The sequence below is a fragment of the Chinchilla lanigera genome, unplaced genomic scaffold, assembly GCF_000276665.1.
Source record: "Chinchilla lanigera isolate Chin_1 unplaced genomic scaffold, ChiLan1.0 scaffold00133, whole genome shotgun sequence".
Taxonomy (NCBI): domain Eukaryota; kingdom Metazoa; phylum Chordata; class Mammalia; order Rodentia; family Chinchillidae; genus Chinchilla; species Chinchilla lanigera.
Window position 1 is genome coordinate 1,307,212 of NW_004955534.1, and position 16,663 is coordinate 1,323,874.

At 35.8% G+C, this 16,663-nt stretch overlaps 1 protein-coding gene across 2 annotated transcripts in view; it reads right to left on the reverse strand.

Moving 5' to 3' along the window:
- The window catches only part of Dock11 (dedicator of cytokinesis 11), a 192,474-nt gene that overhangs the window by 67,971 nt on the left and 107,840 nt on the right, over positions 1 to 16,663 (reverse strand). The window contains exons 27-35 of one of the 2 annotated variants that reach the window (XM_005410459.2): positions 15,996 to 16,067; positions 14,630 to 14,776; positions 12,241 to 12,324; positions 11,315 to 11,426; positions 10,789 to 10,827; positions 9,222 to 9,400; positions 4,758 to 4,874; positions 3,205 to 3,280; positions 2,173 to 2,282 (exon numbers count right to left, since the gene is read on the reverse strand). In XM_005410459.2, coding sequence (XP_005410516.1) covers positions 2,173 to 2,282; positions 3,205 to 3,280; positions 4,758 to 4,874; positions 9,222 to 9,400; positions 10,789 to 10,827; positions 11,315 to 11,426; positions 12,241 to 12,324; positions 14,630 to 14,776; positions 15,996 to 16,067 — 936 coding nt within the window. The remainder of the gene's footprint in view (positions 1 to 2,172; positions 2,283 to 3,204; positions 3,281 to 4,757; positions 4,875 to 9,221; positions 9,401 to 10,788; positions 10,828 to 11,314; positions 11,427 to 12,240; positions 12,325 to 14,629; positions 14,777 to 15,995; positions 16,068 to 16,663) is intronic. The other variant, XM_005410460.2, reaches the window with a different exon arrangement.

Here is a 16,663-nt window from a genome sequence, read left to right on the forward strand (position 1 = left end):
TCACATATAGCTATTACAGGAAAAACAAACTGGAAGACTTTAAGGTATGGGAAAGCATAAGAAACATTTTAAACTCTTTAAACCCCTCATTTAATAAAATGCAATGTTTAATCTTAGGTGAAATTATCTAAAATATTAGTTAAAATATAATTACACTAAGGAGGATCTGGTATTACTTCAAAATTAGAGCCCCTACAAAGTAGTGATGTTCCTGTTCTTTAATGATGTTTGTTAAAATACCAGAAGTTAAGCATAAGAGGATCTGACTTTTGAGGAACTTATATGAATAAAGCAATGATAATCTCCTAAAGGTTAACCCTTCTCAAAAACCAGTACTTAAAGTTGATCTAAACTGGGAAGATCCACTCACTAAGGTAGGATTTTCCCAGAAGTTCCACATGGAGCAAAACAGACCTAAGTTCTGATTGTTTGGGGCCACTAATAAGTCTTTTAACTGTTTTGACCTTTATTTGTCTTACCTATTAAAGTATCTGCTGTCATAATTCTAAATAGTGTTAAATAAGGAACTTTGTGAGTAAATTACACAAAGGTTCAAAGATGTACAGCCCAGTAGTTCTCATGGGGTGTTTCGTATCCAGAAGCATCAGTATCACCTGTGTTATTAGGTTCCATACCTAGTGAATCTCACTCTGAGATTGAGAGTGGGAAATCTTGCTCATCAAGCAACCCAGGTTACTGTAAATGCACACTTAAAGTGCTACGACATAGAAAACTGGAATTAAAAAGAGTCTGTTCAAATGTAGCCCTGCCATAGCTATGTAGCTTTTCTAAGTCACAATCCCAATTTGCACTTGTAAACTGAGATTTGATGTTGATTAAATTTGAATGGATCCTTCTAACTCTAAATTTTGTGATTCTGTGATTTTACATAGCATTGTGGCAAATCTTTTTACTGGTATAAAATGTGATCTCAGACGATAATGTTAGGCTTGAAACAACTTGATGGAAAAGCTGAAGGACATATTATAATTAAGTGATGACAGGATTCTGAGACCATCAATTTGGGGACCTAATTTTTTTCTCTTAAATTAATATCACTACTCTATCACAAAGAAGCAAAAGGCTGAATCAATCCTGCCAGGATGTGCTTTGTTTAAATAAGAAGGCACATTAGATGTTTTTTTTTTTTTTTTTTTTTTTTTGGTTTTTCTCCGGTACCGGGAAACGAACTCACGACCTTGCGCTTGCCAGGCAGGCGCTTTTGCTGCTGAGCTAAATCCCCAGCCCCACATTAGATGTTTTAAACTTCAGCCTTCCCCCTCTAAGAATAGCATGATCCCAAATAAATAACCTAATGATGCATTGCAAGGTCCTGAGGTCCTAGAAAGATAAGAACAATCCAAATCTGAAACTAGTAGAAGGAAAGAAATTATGAAGATCAGAATGGAAATTAATGAAATTGAGACTGAACAAAAAAGGATCAATGAATCAAAGACTTGGTTATTTCAAAGGATGTAAAGGGAATCTTGTGACGGAGGACAAAGGAGGTAGGGGAAGTAGAAAGGGTCAAGAGGTGATATGTATATGCACTGGTTCCCCCATGAGGAATGTATTTACTGTGTATCACAAACATATTAATAAAAAATTATGGAAAAACCTTCCCCTTATAGGACAGGTTAGAATGTGCTAGAGTAACAGAAGGTATTCAAAGTTAGAATGCTTGTAGATAAGGGAATGCTTTATCTCCTGTAAATAGTTTAAGATAGTCAAGTAAGCCAGGTGTGATGGTGTGCATCTGTACTCCCAGGTACTTGGGAGGCTGAGGCAGGGGTGTCTCTTGAGCCCAGGAGTTCAAAACTAGCCTTAACGACACAGTGAGACCCTGTCTCAATGAATAGATGGATGGATGAATAATGAATGAATATAGTATTTTAAAAATCAAAGACATCCAAGTGCCAGGGATATAGCTTAGCAGTACAGCACCTGCCTGGCAAGTGCCAGGTCCTGAATTCGATTCCCAGTTTCAAAAAAAGACATGCAAGTACCAGCTTCCAGAATAGAAAGGGATGGCTAAACTATCCAAGCATTATGGAATGGTTTTTACAAATCCAGGGTGGACTATGAGACTAGAGAGCCATATATTTATATAAAAACTAAGATTATAACAGTCTTACACATCACTAGGCTTATCTTATATACTTCGGTTCTTACATTTTCAACAGTGTTGCCTTGATCTGGAAATCCTGTTGTTCCTTCTGGGATGAGGGAACCTCTTGAATCTTCCCTCTTAATTCCATGTCCATTTTGAAAAGATCCATAAGCTGGAAAAAAATCCAAGTCCTTATTAGCAACAGGAGAAACCGTGAAAAATATTTTTAAAAAGAAGTACTAGGACTAATCTGTAGGTACAAATGGTAGGAATTCATAAAATGCAATTTTAAAAATTGAAACACATTAAAACTTACTTTCCTTGTGAAAATCCTTTTAAAATTAAACATCTTTTTCTCTGTTGTCATGTTTTGATGATGTATCGAACATATTCATGTTTGTGTTTTTGTGTTCAATAAGTGAAAAGTAGTAATTATTTACATTTGAAGAAGTAGTTATTCATAAGTTGGAAATTTAATAAAACTGTAAGTGGATTACCAACGAAAAATAAGTACAGAGGCCGAGGATGTGGCCTAGTGGCAGAGTATTTGCCTAGTGTGGGCAAGGGCCTAGGTTCTCTCCCCAGCACCACACACGTGCACAGAGTGGATTATTTTAAGTAAAGATATAGGAAGTAGATCTTGGTCATTTAAAATGTGAAAATTATAGATTAAATAAAAATTCTAAGGGACCAAGTAAAGGTTAAGCAATTTTTCTTTTACATCTCAAAACACTTTGCTATGTATGAAAGCACAGGTAACTCTTTAGAAATCATAAAATAAAGCCACATCATTCAAGAGACAATTTTATAAAGAAAACTTGGACCCAAAAATGGAAAGTGTCTCACTCAAAAGTGGTGACAGATAAGAGGTTGAGAAACCAGTACTTTTTTTTCTCATTATCTTCTATTTTCTCAGTATACCAAGCTATGTTTTGAACAAACGTAGACAAACCACGCAAAGAAACATGGCTGCAAGTGTTAGATTTTAATTGAGCTTTAGTGGTTATCATGCTATGTATAGTTTTATTATGAAATATTTCAAAAATTCAGAGAAGTATGGTGTACATTTCTGAACGCATAAAGGGCTTAATTACCAGTGTCTTTGTCAGGGCCCAGACTTCCTCTATTTGTGGGTGAGGTGAAGCCACATGGAAACTCATCCCTGGATGCCTGTAACGAATGTGATACCTGTGTCACTTAAACCAATTTGTACACTAGGATAAGAAAAAGGAATTAACAGACTAAGCTTGACATTAAAGCTTGCTGTGGAAGTCCAAAGTCAGGTACATTACCTAGTATTTAGGTGCCTTTGTTTTAAAAACTGGCTGCTAGCATACTGTTGTAACCAAGCCAGTTTTTAAAAGAAACATAATTCTAGATGTAACTGGCATAATCTAAACATGGTGCAGTTCTCTACCTTGGAACCAGGGACAATGCTAGAAGTAGGAGAGTGACTAGAAGCCCTAGGTAATCTTGAGCTGCAAAAAAGAACAGTAGAGTATTGTGTCAAATATAGGTGGAATGAGCATCATCAGCACTGAGCTAGTATGTGAAGAAAGACCAGCCTGACACCCTGACAGGTGATACAGCATCTAGATTCAGCTAATTGATACGATGGAGTGCCACAGGCAAGCAAACCATTTGGGCAAGCTTAAAAGTGGTTTTCTCAGGAGTCTAGGGCAGGCTTAACATATCAGCTGGGGCATTTCATAGACAGCGTTTCCAGTTGTGAAGGACATAGTTTAGCCTGCCACCCGACAATATTAAAGAGCTACTCAAAAGTGCAAAGGTGATCTTTAGCCGTACAGACATAAGGCAGAAGGAGTTAATATATCCACTGGGCACCCTATTTTTAAATTGAGACACTGGAGAATATCCAGAAGAGTGACCAATAAAGGAAAAGAGTTTGAAATGACAGAGATACCTGGCCTGGAAAAAAAATTTGGAAGGCATATGTGGAATGGACACCCGTGGAGGTAAGAACAGTTGTGTTCTGTATGTCTCTAGAGGGCAAAACTAAGGTTAGTGGATAGAAACCCTTTCCGGTCTTATGTAAGGAGTGTTTTAATTATTACAGTGGAGAAAGTTAGTTTTGCCAAATGGGAAACTGATTACCTCCAAAGTTCCCACTGTTAAGACTATAAAAGAAATAAAAGGAAAGCAAACACCAATGGTAACGAACTAAAAGACACTCACTAAGAAGCACTAAAAACAGACTACCAAGGAAGGGGAGAAGCAAAGGAATATAATTTAATCCCCAATGTCTAATATTCTGGAAGTGATGAATCTTTTCATCAGTTTTCAGATTGAATAACTATATCAAGGCATATTAATAGCAGTAGATCTTACAAATAAAGCTCTGGGTACAAGGGATCATGGTGTTCTTTTGAACCTTATTACTTACACTGTTGTCCCTGAACCAGAGGTAGCCCTGCCTAAGGCCTACTGAGTCAGACTGTATCTTTTAACAAATCCTCCAGGTGATTCCTAGGCGCATGGAAGTTTGAGAAGCACTGCTCTAGGAAAAAGTATAAATGTGATAATAAAAAGTGAACTCTAAAGATTGAGCCCATGCAGCGTATAAGCCCAATTCCAAATATATTCAGTAAAACAGGATAAATTCAAACAGAAATACATGAATACTTACAGAATTAGGCATGGCTGCACAAGAATACAAAGTATCTCGGCCTGCTAATCGCTGTATATTTTCCAAAAGTAGTCCAACAAATGGGAGATACAGTTGTGCTATTTTGGCTTGTTGGTTCTGAAAAACAATTACCAAAAGCTAAATTGCTACATAATACATATACACTACAAATAAACAGTTTCACGTGTCAATTTAAAAGACTAAAAGTGGGCTATTATACACAACAAATGAGTAGAGTATTCATATCCATACTTAGAATCTCAAAACTAATTACTCCAGAACTTTGTGGGCATTTGAATTTATACAGAATACAGAGCCAAAACATATCCATCAAAGGTAACTATATGAAGGAAGAGGTTGTTTTTAATAGCAGTCAGTCTATAAAGCAGATAATATTGGTCTGGGGCTTTAACTGCAATGAAGCTTGAATTTCATGGGAGCAGGGACTGTGTCTATCTTGTTCACGGCTTTATTCCCAGTGCCTGGGCACATAGCAGGAGGTCAGTACACATTAGCTGAATGAGTGAGTAAACGGAAAACTGAAAACTGGTGAATTTCTGTACTCACTCAAGAAACCCTTTTTGCTTTGATGAAAGCTCTAATTACAATAATATGATCTTGGCACCATAAATCAATTATAAGACTTGGGAGATTGATATATTTGTAAACAAATAAATACAGCTGGTCAGTAATTCCCTTAACTAATGTGGTGTTTCTTCTACAAATGTATTTGCTTTCTTCAGCTATGCTCAATTTTCACCAGATTTGTACATTCAAATCAGAGAAAATTGTGGTTGCAGTGGCGTAAGAGTTGTCCTCCATATTTCAGGACTTTGTGAAGTTTGTCTAGAAAGTTAGATAAGATCTCTAGGACACGATGATCAACCAACAGAATATGGATGATTAATAGTAACCCATTGTTCTACTCCATATTCTTGAGGTTGGACATTTTTCACATTTAAGTTGGCCACTTACATGTTCTTTTGTGAATTTCAAAAACCCTTCTTAACAGATTTACTGCTAACATGGTACTCTATCAGGGATGGTCTATGCCACCAGAAGTAGGTCTGGGTTGCCCCAGATGATGCTGGTGTGCAAACAGGCTTGAGGACCATGAGCTTAGTGCAGAATCCTGCCTGAGGGAGGAATGGTCCTTACCCTGATCCCGGACAATGATTAGTGTGTACACTTTCTTAAAAACTCCAGCCCTCTCAGGTTCTGTTACAAAGGACCTTTAGTTGAAATATACTCCTTGTAAGTTCTACCCCCTAGGTAAAACTCTGCCCTTTGAAGTTAAAAAGAATAAATCTACTACTTTTACAGGGCAACTCTTTAAATATTTGGAGGTAATTACCATGAATTGTCTTCATTCATTCTTAATGATGCTACATAGCCCTTATTACTTTCCTTTATTCCATGGCTTTAGTTTCAAGATTTTTCATTACTGCAACTATACTTTTTTGGGGAAGTTCTCTAATTTTTTTAATGTCCATTTGAGAGGCAGTATAGCTAGAGGTTAAGAGTATAGATTTTGAAATTAGACATGAATGGACACCAGCTCTCCTCCTGCTAGCTACTTAATTTTGATCAAGTCACTCATCAAAATTCATCTTTAATAAAATGGGGGTGATAATTACATTAATTCATGTGAGGTATTTAATATAGTGTCTGGCATATGGGAAATCCTCCATAAATTTTAGCTGCCATTATTTATTATGGCTTCTAGGTAGGAATCCAATTTAGTTCTGATAGTGAGTGAGTGATCTCTATGCAAAGAAATAAACTTAAGGTAGACGGGAACAGGAAAACAGTTACCACAAAATAAACTACAAAATTTTTCTGCCCAAAAGACAGCAACCTAAAAATCTATTAAAAGAAGACTGATTAGATAAATAACGTAAGGTACATCTACATGATAAGACACTATGCAACCATTTCTTAAAATGTAGTAGCTTTAGTCTTCAGTGAAAAAAGAACAATGCATAATGATAGGCTTGGGCATACATAAAAGTACACACGAGAACTGAGAAGAGTAGTTGTTTCTTGAGAGGTGAACTAGGGTACAGAGATAAGGAATGGGAGAAGGGCACACTGATTTTTATTTGTTACCATGTATATATATTGCTTCTTAAAAGAAATAAAACAAGAAACAGTTTGCCCCTGGCCCAACCAGAAATAGAAATTGCAATTCTCTTAAGTGTTAACAATATGTGTAGTGGATACAGGAACTACAGCCCAAGACAAATGTGGGGGGGTTAGACACTGTTGCTCATAATCAGAAAAGATGTCTCATGGTAAGTAGAATAAGAGATCTCTCCATGCAGTTTATGTGAAACACATAACAGCAATATCTCCAGAACTCTTCTCCAGAGGCAAGGCTTAGGATGGCAATGTGTTTGGAAAGGGTGGATGTAGCGAGTCTAGTCTCAAAACAGGCTTTCCATAATACCAAAACAACTATTTATTTGGGGTCACTTTGGGAGACTTGATGGAAATTATGTGGGCTTAAAGCTCCCTCCTAAGCCTCACCCTGACATCATCACTAATGAGAAACATGTTTTACTTGAATGTATCTGAAAATGACCTCTTACCTACGTTGCCGGTGAACTCTTTGCACCAAACAGAGAAAGGACATTTTTATATCCTCATCCCAAACACTACAATTGAGGTTTTGGTTAACCAGGCCCATAAAGCAAACAAAATTCTTCTAGAAAGATCCCTATACTTATGTAATGTCTGTATGAAGCTTTTAAGCAATGAAGAAAGAGCCCTGGATATCACTAAATGGGTTATGAAGCTTTGAATTTGAAGCTTTACAATAATCAAAAACCTCAAACGCTCAAATAGGCATACTGTAGAAATTATTCACAGATAACAGTAGCTGTGTATGTGTGTGTGCACACATGCATGGGTATACATATTGCTTTCAGAATTTAAAATTTTAAACATCTAAATTTGTTATGTAAAATATTTAAATTCTACCTCTGTTAGACACTGATGAAATCTCATTTTCATTCACTTTCATCTGAAGAGACAGTGGGGAAAAAAATACACTTTCTTGCTTCAGAAAGGAGGAAATTCATTTTGTACTTTTCCTGTGAGTAATTTAAAATCACAACTAAAGATGTTTTCCTCCACATTGCATAAGATCCTCTTACCCACTGCTAAACATTATGTAGCAGTTAATTAGAACCCGGTAATCTGGCATTGTTAGAGGCTTGGTTAGACTGGATGACTTAACTTATGTTAAATCAATATGAACATTCACAAGAAAAGAAAATGGCACATAATAAATGGAGCAAACTATCTGAAGTGGAAGTATGTTATTATAGTTACAGGGTGACAAAATACAAACTGTAATAAGCAATAAATATATATTAAAACTAAGGAGTTGATCCATTTTAGGACAGAATCACATGACAAAAACTAGCAATATTTCTAAGCCAAAATATATTGGTAACTAAAAAAACAGGTGGATGTCATTCACTGGCAGGCATTTTCTAAAGTACAAGTGGAAATGCTATAGAAAAAGAATACCATCCATCTCCAAGTCAACTTTCCATAACAATTACTGTAATAACTTACACCATAATTTGATTTATATACAAATATAAAAGGATGAGTTAGTAATTATGAAACACTATGATGTTTATGTAAGCCATTGGATACTAGCAAAGTAAGCTAGGTTGTTCCAGATCCATATAGTTTGCAATGTACTACTTTCAAGCCTGCAAGATTTAATGTCAATAAGATTATGGGGCTGGAGGTGTAGCTCAGTAGTAGAACACTTGCCTAGCATGTGTGAAGTCCTGGAATTGATCACCAGCACTGCAAAAAACAAACAAACAAACAAGCAAACAAACAAAGAGATTTGTGTATATATTTTAAAGGTGCAGAAAATGTGTAATGCATGTAAGTATGTAAGGTTTACAGGCATACCTATAGCTACTGATCGTAATACACTATCACAATATTTTTTCAATAAAGACATTATATTACAAATTTTATATATGATATATTTAATATACTTTATTATGAGTCACTTAATAATATCATATTTATTTATGGATATAGTATATTTAAGTATATATATTATTTGACAGACTATGTATGGCTTTAACCCTATACATTTTTAAAGAAATTCATAATTAGTTTATATAAGAAACCACTGAAGCAGGTATGTTGTTCTTTATGGTTTGACAGGCTGAGGATACAGCTCAGTGGTGGAGCACATGCTTAGTATGTACAAGGCCCTGGATTCAATCCTCAGCACAAAAAATAAATACATAATTTGAGAAACTAGTATTTATCTTCAACAGTTACCTGGACAGTTTCTAAAACCTAGTGACTTGAACAGAAAGAAGTTAGCTTATATTATGCTCCTTGCTGTAAACTTCATCTTGAATGAAAAATCTTAGTAGAAATTTACTAATGTGATACTGAGGACAGTATGGACATCCTTACCTTGTGCTGGTATCTAGTGTCAAATGCATGTTTTATCAAAAGATTCTTTATGACAGAGATAGCTGTATATCTGATCTCATAATTGTCTTGAAGAGCGATGGAGGTTTCCCTCAGAAGTAGACCAACCAAGAAGTGGTGTTTGCAATACTCATCTGATAAATTGTATTCAAGATTTGAATCTGCAGTACAATAAAATTTAGAACTCTTTTATAAAATATAATTATTATTTAATAAGTGACCATACTAGCAAGAACTATAATGTTTATCTTTCTTAAATCTCATATAGAATGAGCATGCAAACTTGTACAAAGCAGGAGCAAAACAGGGCTGGATGACAGCTTTAATTTTAACTTCAGTCCCTAGATTCTTTTGAACTCTTAGAAATCTCAGGCTAGAACTTGGACTGAAATGGTACTACATTTGGTAATGTTTTCACATGTTTCTTTATATCTGAAGAAAATTCATTACAATTATAAGCTTGAATGATTCTATACAATGCTTGATTTACTTATCTATTTATGCATATAAAGTAGAAACAGGAAGAGAAACTAGACAACTAACTCATTCTGATAATATTATGTATTGACTGTTTTAGTGATCATTACATGTTGTCCTGAATATATACATGGTGTATGAGAACAGTAAGAAAAAAACCTCACCGCACTCCAATTCATCATCACACAAACACAAATCTTTCATTCTACAAAATGGCCACTTCAAATTATGTCTTTCAATTTTTTTTAGGTCTTCAATCTATTTTAAATCCCATACGTTAATATCCTGGTTGGGATTTGCCTTATAACAACTTGGGGGGGGGGTGTGCGATCAAGTTTAATGATTTCTATAGTAGACTTTTACCACATTTATTTCCTTACCCCTACCATGTAATTCAGTTAGGCCGGAAAGCTGAAGGGCACATCTTTAATATCTTCCTTTGCCTCTTCAATACAAGGCAGTGTATACAGCTAGGACTTAATGCATGCTTTGGCTGGACAGAGGTACTTGGGTCTTAAAATACTTCTCTAAAGACCAAGGCAAATGATTATCTTCCTGCATTGTGGATGCTTTTGGTGAATTTCAATCACTTCCTGTGCTTCTACTGACTAAACAAGGTGGCCTTATCTGAGTAGATTTTGCAAATGGTAATAAATATCTTACTTTAGTGATTTGAGTAAAACCAATCAGGTATTTGAATTACATCTTTAAAACTGTGGCCAACTGGACATTAAACAGGGTCAGAGGGAAAGAGGCAAGCCTGGGACAGGAGAGACCCACTTAAAGAAGGGATAACCCTCCACTCATCCCTTGCCCCTAAGCTGGCTTGCAGCAGGAATTTGTCTGCTGAGGGTAGACATTTGAAAATTGATTCCTCTTGCAACATTCAAACTTATTTTAAAAGTAAGCAAGCTACTGTCTTTTAGACCTTTCTGGGAACAGTATCGAAAGACTAATTTTGGCTAGGGAGGATTTGAATAGCAAACAAAGCCCCCATCCATCCTAGTGATTCATCCAATCAATTGTGTTTAAAAACAGCATACTTCTTTAGAGTGAACCGAGTTAAACCTACCTACTGAAGTCAAATGGTCCACCGCAAATGAAAAAAAATCTAATTAATATACGAAAAGAAAAGGGACAAATAAAAAACATAGTAACATAAGAATAGTGCTACACAACAAAGCATTCAATAAAACTAGCAATGGAGATTTAAACTGAAGGCATTTCATAAATTCAGTATATACATGTTATCATTTTAGTCTGCCTTTATAATTCTTTTTGATGTTTTCAGCAGAAATGCATTTCATTTAGCCTAAAATGAGAGTCTAAACACTGTTACAGAAAGCAATTTTATTACTATTTGACATCTGCGCTTATACAGCAATCTATGTAACATACTTCATTTCTTCATACTATGAATACTGCCACTGATATTATGATGGAAATACAGAATACCATCAGTGGACCTATCTTCACATAGTAACAATTCTGAGAATACTTTCAATTTAACTGATCTACTTAGAAAACATTTATACTACACTAGCACTAGCAAAAAAAAGGGAAAAAAATTCCAAATGATAGAATATGCAAATACATACCTTGAACTCGCTGCAATTTAGGTTTTGCGAATGCCATTGGCAAGTTCAGAGGAATGTAATGTTCATGATTGCAAATTGTTTGCAGAAATTCAAACTTGTATTCAGCCAGAACCTAAATGGACAGAAATTATACATTAACTTATTTTGAGTAGGTATTTACTAATTTGAGAATGTAATACATAGCATTAGTTTTCATAATAGAAATGCTCAGTATTCTAAGCATACTCTTGAGATGCAACCGGTATAGGAAAACATTAACACAGCAGTCTTGACAGTTATCTTGTTTAAAAGCCCTGTTGTAAGACTGATGTTGGATAGAATCTGAGAAACTGGATTTTGACATGTTCCCCTACATGATAAAGTTGTACGTTTGGTGCCTACCTGCTTAGGCATTTGTACACATAATATGATTTATGGCGAACATCTGTTTTGCTTCTCTTCTTGGGAGTCTGGAATTCTGATCAGTCTTCAATGCATGACCAGCACCCCAATAAAAACTGTCCACTCTGAGTCTTAAATGGGATTCCCCGGAAAGAAATAGTGCACACATGTGGCTGCATTTTCACTTCTAGAGGGAAATGACGTCATGCGATCCTTCACAGGTGGGGGAGAGCCCAAGACAGCCACACAGGGGCTGCCACAGACTCCACTGGATGCCTTTGTCCTTTCTGTTTCCTTATTGTGTTACTCTCATGAATCGTAGTCAGGTGTCCCACTGTATTTTGAGTCCTGCCAGTCACTTGCTGATCATGTATGTGTCTGGAGAAGCCCCCAAACACTGTCCAATACTCCCTGCTTTGATAAAAACCAATATTCAGAAGTACCTAAATGAGAAACACCAATTCCAAATCCTCCAGAACAGCGTCACCCTTCATGGTATGCTCTAATGACTGACATTCACTACAAAGTATATCCCTATAACTTACCTTAGGATCTTTGGGGCTGAATCCAGATATGTAGTCGTTTATCAAGTTGAAAATAAAACCTCTATCCATTAGAGTCAAACAGCGCTATAGAAACCAAAACAAAATGAATGCTTAGTTATGTAATTCTTTTAAAATGTCTGTCAAGTATAACTTGAAAATAATTTAAATTTGTTCTATAATAAGTGGGTAACACTTTCCTTTTTACAGATAATAGAATAAGAACTGTTGGAGCTTCAGGTGATCTTAAAGGAAAAGATAAAGGGCAAAGTGAATAATCATTGGACTAGAGACTCAAGGACCTCAACTGTGCAATTTTCAAAACTTGTGGAGGAACTATTGTGTTTGAGACAATGTATTGCATTCTAGAGAAAAAAGCAATTGAATAACATGGTCCTTACTCTTCTCCAATGGTAAAGACAAATAAATAATTAAAATACAGCACAGTAAGAAGTATCATAGAGCCCTGCAAAGGACTGGTGGTCAATGCTGCATAGGAAGGTTAAGGAAGAGCTTAACTTAAAAGATGAGTGGACTCTGCCAGGCAGACGACCGGTCTTCTCATTGGTTTTACTGACCCTGGTGATTTCTTCACTTTATCCATCATACCAGCGACAAAATTAGCCTCAAAATTCTTTGGTGTTTCTCCATTGCATATGTGTCAAAACCTAAACTCCTTAACATGACACTCAAGACCTTCCACCATCTAGCACTAGATGGCCTTTCCTACTTTGTCTCATTTAAATTGTCACATTTAAATTCACCACACAAAGACTCCTCTCATCCTTTTGCGCAGGGACCCTCTACCCACGACACCTTAATTCTTCTTTGGGGGAACTCTGAACTATGCTTCTCATCTCTGTCCATGTTACTTGGTCATGATTCCTCTCTTTGTTCTTCTATAGTATTTTATTTGTATTTTCAGTATTATGGCTATAACCTCTATCTTGCATATGTATTTGAGCATAACTAGAGATAGTCTCTCACATTCATGAATCCCCACATAGAAGGCAAGCAAATCTTTGTGGACTTCAATTAGTACATACTGATATTAAAACAATGATGTTCTGCCTCCTTTACATAGATACTTCAAGTTTAAACTCCAGGGAGGAAATTAAGATTTTACATTTCAGTTAATGTCACCCTTTTTTTTTTTATCTTTAAAAAGACATGTAGCCAGGTGTGAGGAGGAGGATCACAAGTACAAGTTCAACCTGACAACTTTTAGTGACTTAGACCTTATTTCAAAAATTAAAAATAAATAAATTAACTGAGTGGGCTGTGGATATAGCTCAGGGTGAAGGCTCTGCGTTCAATCCCCAGTTTTCTCCCCCCAAAATAACCCACACACATACATAATATGTGGATGCTTACATTTTAATACATAAGAGGCTTACGAAATAGTTTCAAAACTTTATTTTAATTTTGGCAAAAGAAAATCACACTCTGAGCCAGGCACAGTGGCACTTGTGAATTGGCCCAACTACTCAGGAGGCTGAGGCAGGAGGGCTGCTTGAGCTCAAGGGTTTGAAAACAGCTTGCAAAACATAGGGAGACATTATCTTAACATTTTTTTAAAAAAGAAAAGCATAGCCTGCAGATCTGAAACCTAGCTGCAAATTTTTAACTAAAAAAACAAGGGTAAGTTAGACACTAAAACTGCTGAGATGGATTATTGATCACAAAGTTCTTAATATAAGGCATGATGAGCTATGAGGAAAAGGCTAATAGTAAAATCTAAATGTGTTAAAAACCCATGCCTATCCTCTGCAATGAAGTATCACTGTTTCTTGATAAAACAGTCACATCCTAGCACTGCTACTTACATACTGACAGCAATAAAATGTAACAATGATAAATGTGCTTTCTTTGGTAAACATAGGGACTTCTGGTATCTCTCCAATAAAAAACTTCACTGACTAAAACTAATAATTTTCTTTCACATGTGTTAAACTCTGGCTACATCACCAAATAGGTTATTTTAGCTCAAAAGTTGCAAACTCAAAAGCCACCAGGGGTCAGTGAAGAGATCTGTGTGCATGAAGAGGATCAGAGTACAATAAGGAGTGGTGGGGACCAGGGTAACCTAGAAAGTGCATGCCCTATCTAAGAGCAGGCAAATTAAAATGCGTCTGAAACATCTTTCAAAATAAGCAAAATGTGTCTTCCAGTTGGGCCACTTGTGTGGGACCTCACATTTAATTCTTTAGCCATTTTGGTTTGAAGTAAGATAACCCCAAACTTGCTTATCTAACAATTCAGTCAAAAGTGTTACTCCAACAGCCTTATGGAGACCTAGCTGAGTCATTAGTTGGTAAGTTTTTCCTTTTGTTTTCAAGACACTGGCAGTGAAGGATAGCTCCTTACCATATTCTGGCTTTCTTTAACTCACCTTCAGGAAGCTAGCCAAACTATAATTTACATTTCTGGACTCCTCAGGAATCTCTGCGTAACGTATAGTCACATGGGGAATTATTGCAAGCAGCAATGAATGTAAGACATGATGATATGCCTCAGGAAATCTCTGGCCTCTGGGAAGCTTAAATGAAACAGGGAGAGAAAAAACGATTTCTAAAAGGTCCAGAACAACTGCCACTTTAGTTTTTTTTTAAACTGAAGTATAATTTTTCTCCTAACTAAAAAATGGTATCACTAGTTCAATATATACTTTACTCTAGATTCTTACCAGAACTGTCTGGTCTTCTAATAATATAACTGACTTCAATTATCAGTAAGAATGGGTCATTCCAACCCAACTCTGAAATAACCTGTTCTTGGGATGTAGAAACATCTCAGTTTTTCATTGTTTTTCCTGGCACACAAAGTAAGCATGCACTTCAGTTTCAGCAAACTTATACTATTAAAGGTTTGATAAAATGATGACTGTGAGGTGGATATTCTTTTACTTAACAAGTCTTAGCTTTATGATTTCTATAATGAAAGAAATTTCTTTGTACTGGATGAGCATCCCCAATACAAAACTCCAAAATGTTCCAAAATTCAAAACTTTCTGAGCATCAACTACAAGTGGAAAATTCCACAACTGATATCATGTAGTAGGTAATAATTAAATCACAAGACATTTCATAAAATTGCCTTCAGGCTAGGTGTGCAAGGTGGATATGAACTTTGTATGTCAACTTGGGTTCTATCCCCAAAGTATCTCATTATATATGTTCAGATATTCCAAAATCTGAAACAAGCTGAAATGTGAAATATTTCTGGCCCCAAACATTTTAAATAAGGGATTCTCAACCTGTCCCTTTAAACTAATTTTTAAAAACAAACATATATAAAAAGTTACAGGAACACACTTACATACTGAATAATTTTTTTAAACTTTGTAGCTGCCTTAAATCTTTGTAACAGAAAGGTTATTTCTGATATGGTACCTGTTCTTTTTCCAAATAAGTCTTTCAACATAGACATTTCTAACTCATAAGACAAAGGTAAAGCCTCAAAGGTGATGAATGAGTTTTACATGACAAATAATTATAGGAAAGAATCTATGTGGAAGCCTGCAGATTAGACTGTGAGAATATATGAACTGTGAAACCACTGATTTGTGCAATGCAGCTATTGTTTTCGTAAGCAACATTTAAAAAGCAAAAGGCCCAGAGCCTTTTAATACAAAAGGAGATCTGCCTATCTTTGCTGTATGTAAGATTAGTGTTCTTTATTACACATTATCCTTATATAAAATTGTTACTGAGCAATTAAACTACAATAAAACAAAAATTATTATTGAGCCTGCTTACCTTAATTTTATTCTCTTCCAGCAAGTATGTGGCCATGGATTTTGCAATTATTTCAAAGAAAAACCATGAGTACTAAAACAAAATAAAACAAAAATCTTTTAAGAGTTACCCAAATCTTTGAAGCTAAGCAAAACTTAAATCTATATGAATCTTGCACCTGAATTTTACTAATGTTTCCAAGTAATTCAAATTCACTAGCAAAGTATCACAGAATACCTTCAAACTGTTTTACCAAAAAGGTACTATGCACCTTAAAGTTGACTAGTGATGTACAAGGGAGAGGCAGGAATGTTTGTTACAGTGGGTATTTTTTCACTGACGTTATCGTAAATTTCCCACACCTGGTAAGAAGAGCCCACCAAAGTTTGGCTCATTTTGCTTTTATTTTGAAATTCTCTCCAGGGAGTCTTATTACCTCCTACGCTCAGTGTGTGTGTGTTGGAGAGGCACCTGACCCTGACCATGGTACAACACAAGTGCAACCTGAGTGGCTGACGTGTTTGCCCACATTGTGTAATTTGAAAGGTGGAGGAAATGCTCAAGCAGATGTATCCCACTGGCACCTCAAATTCTATCATTTATAAAAGAAATAAAAAATAACAATAAGTGCTATCTTTTACTGAGTGCCTGCTTCGTGCCAGAAACTATGTGTTCAATACTTGACTCGT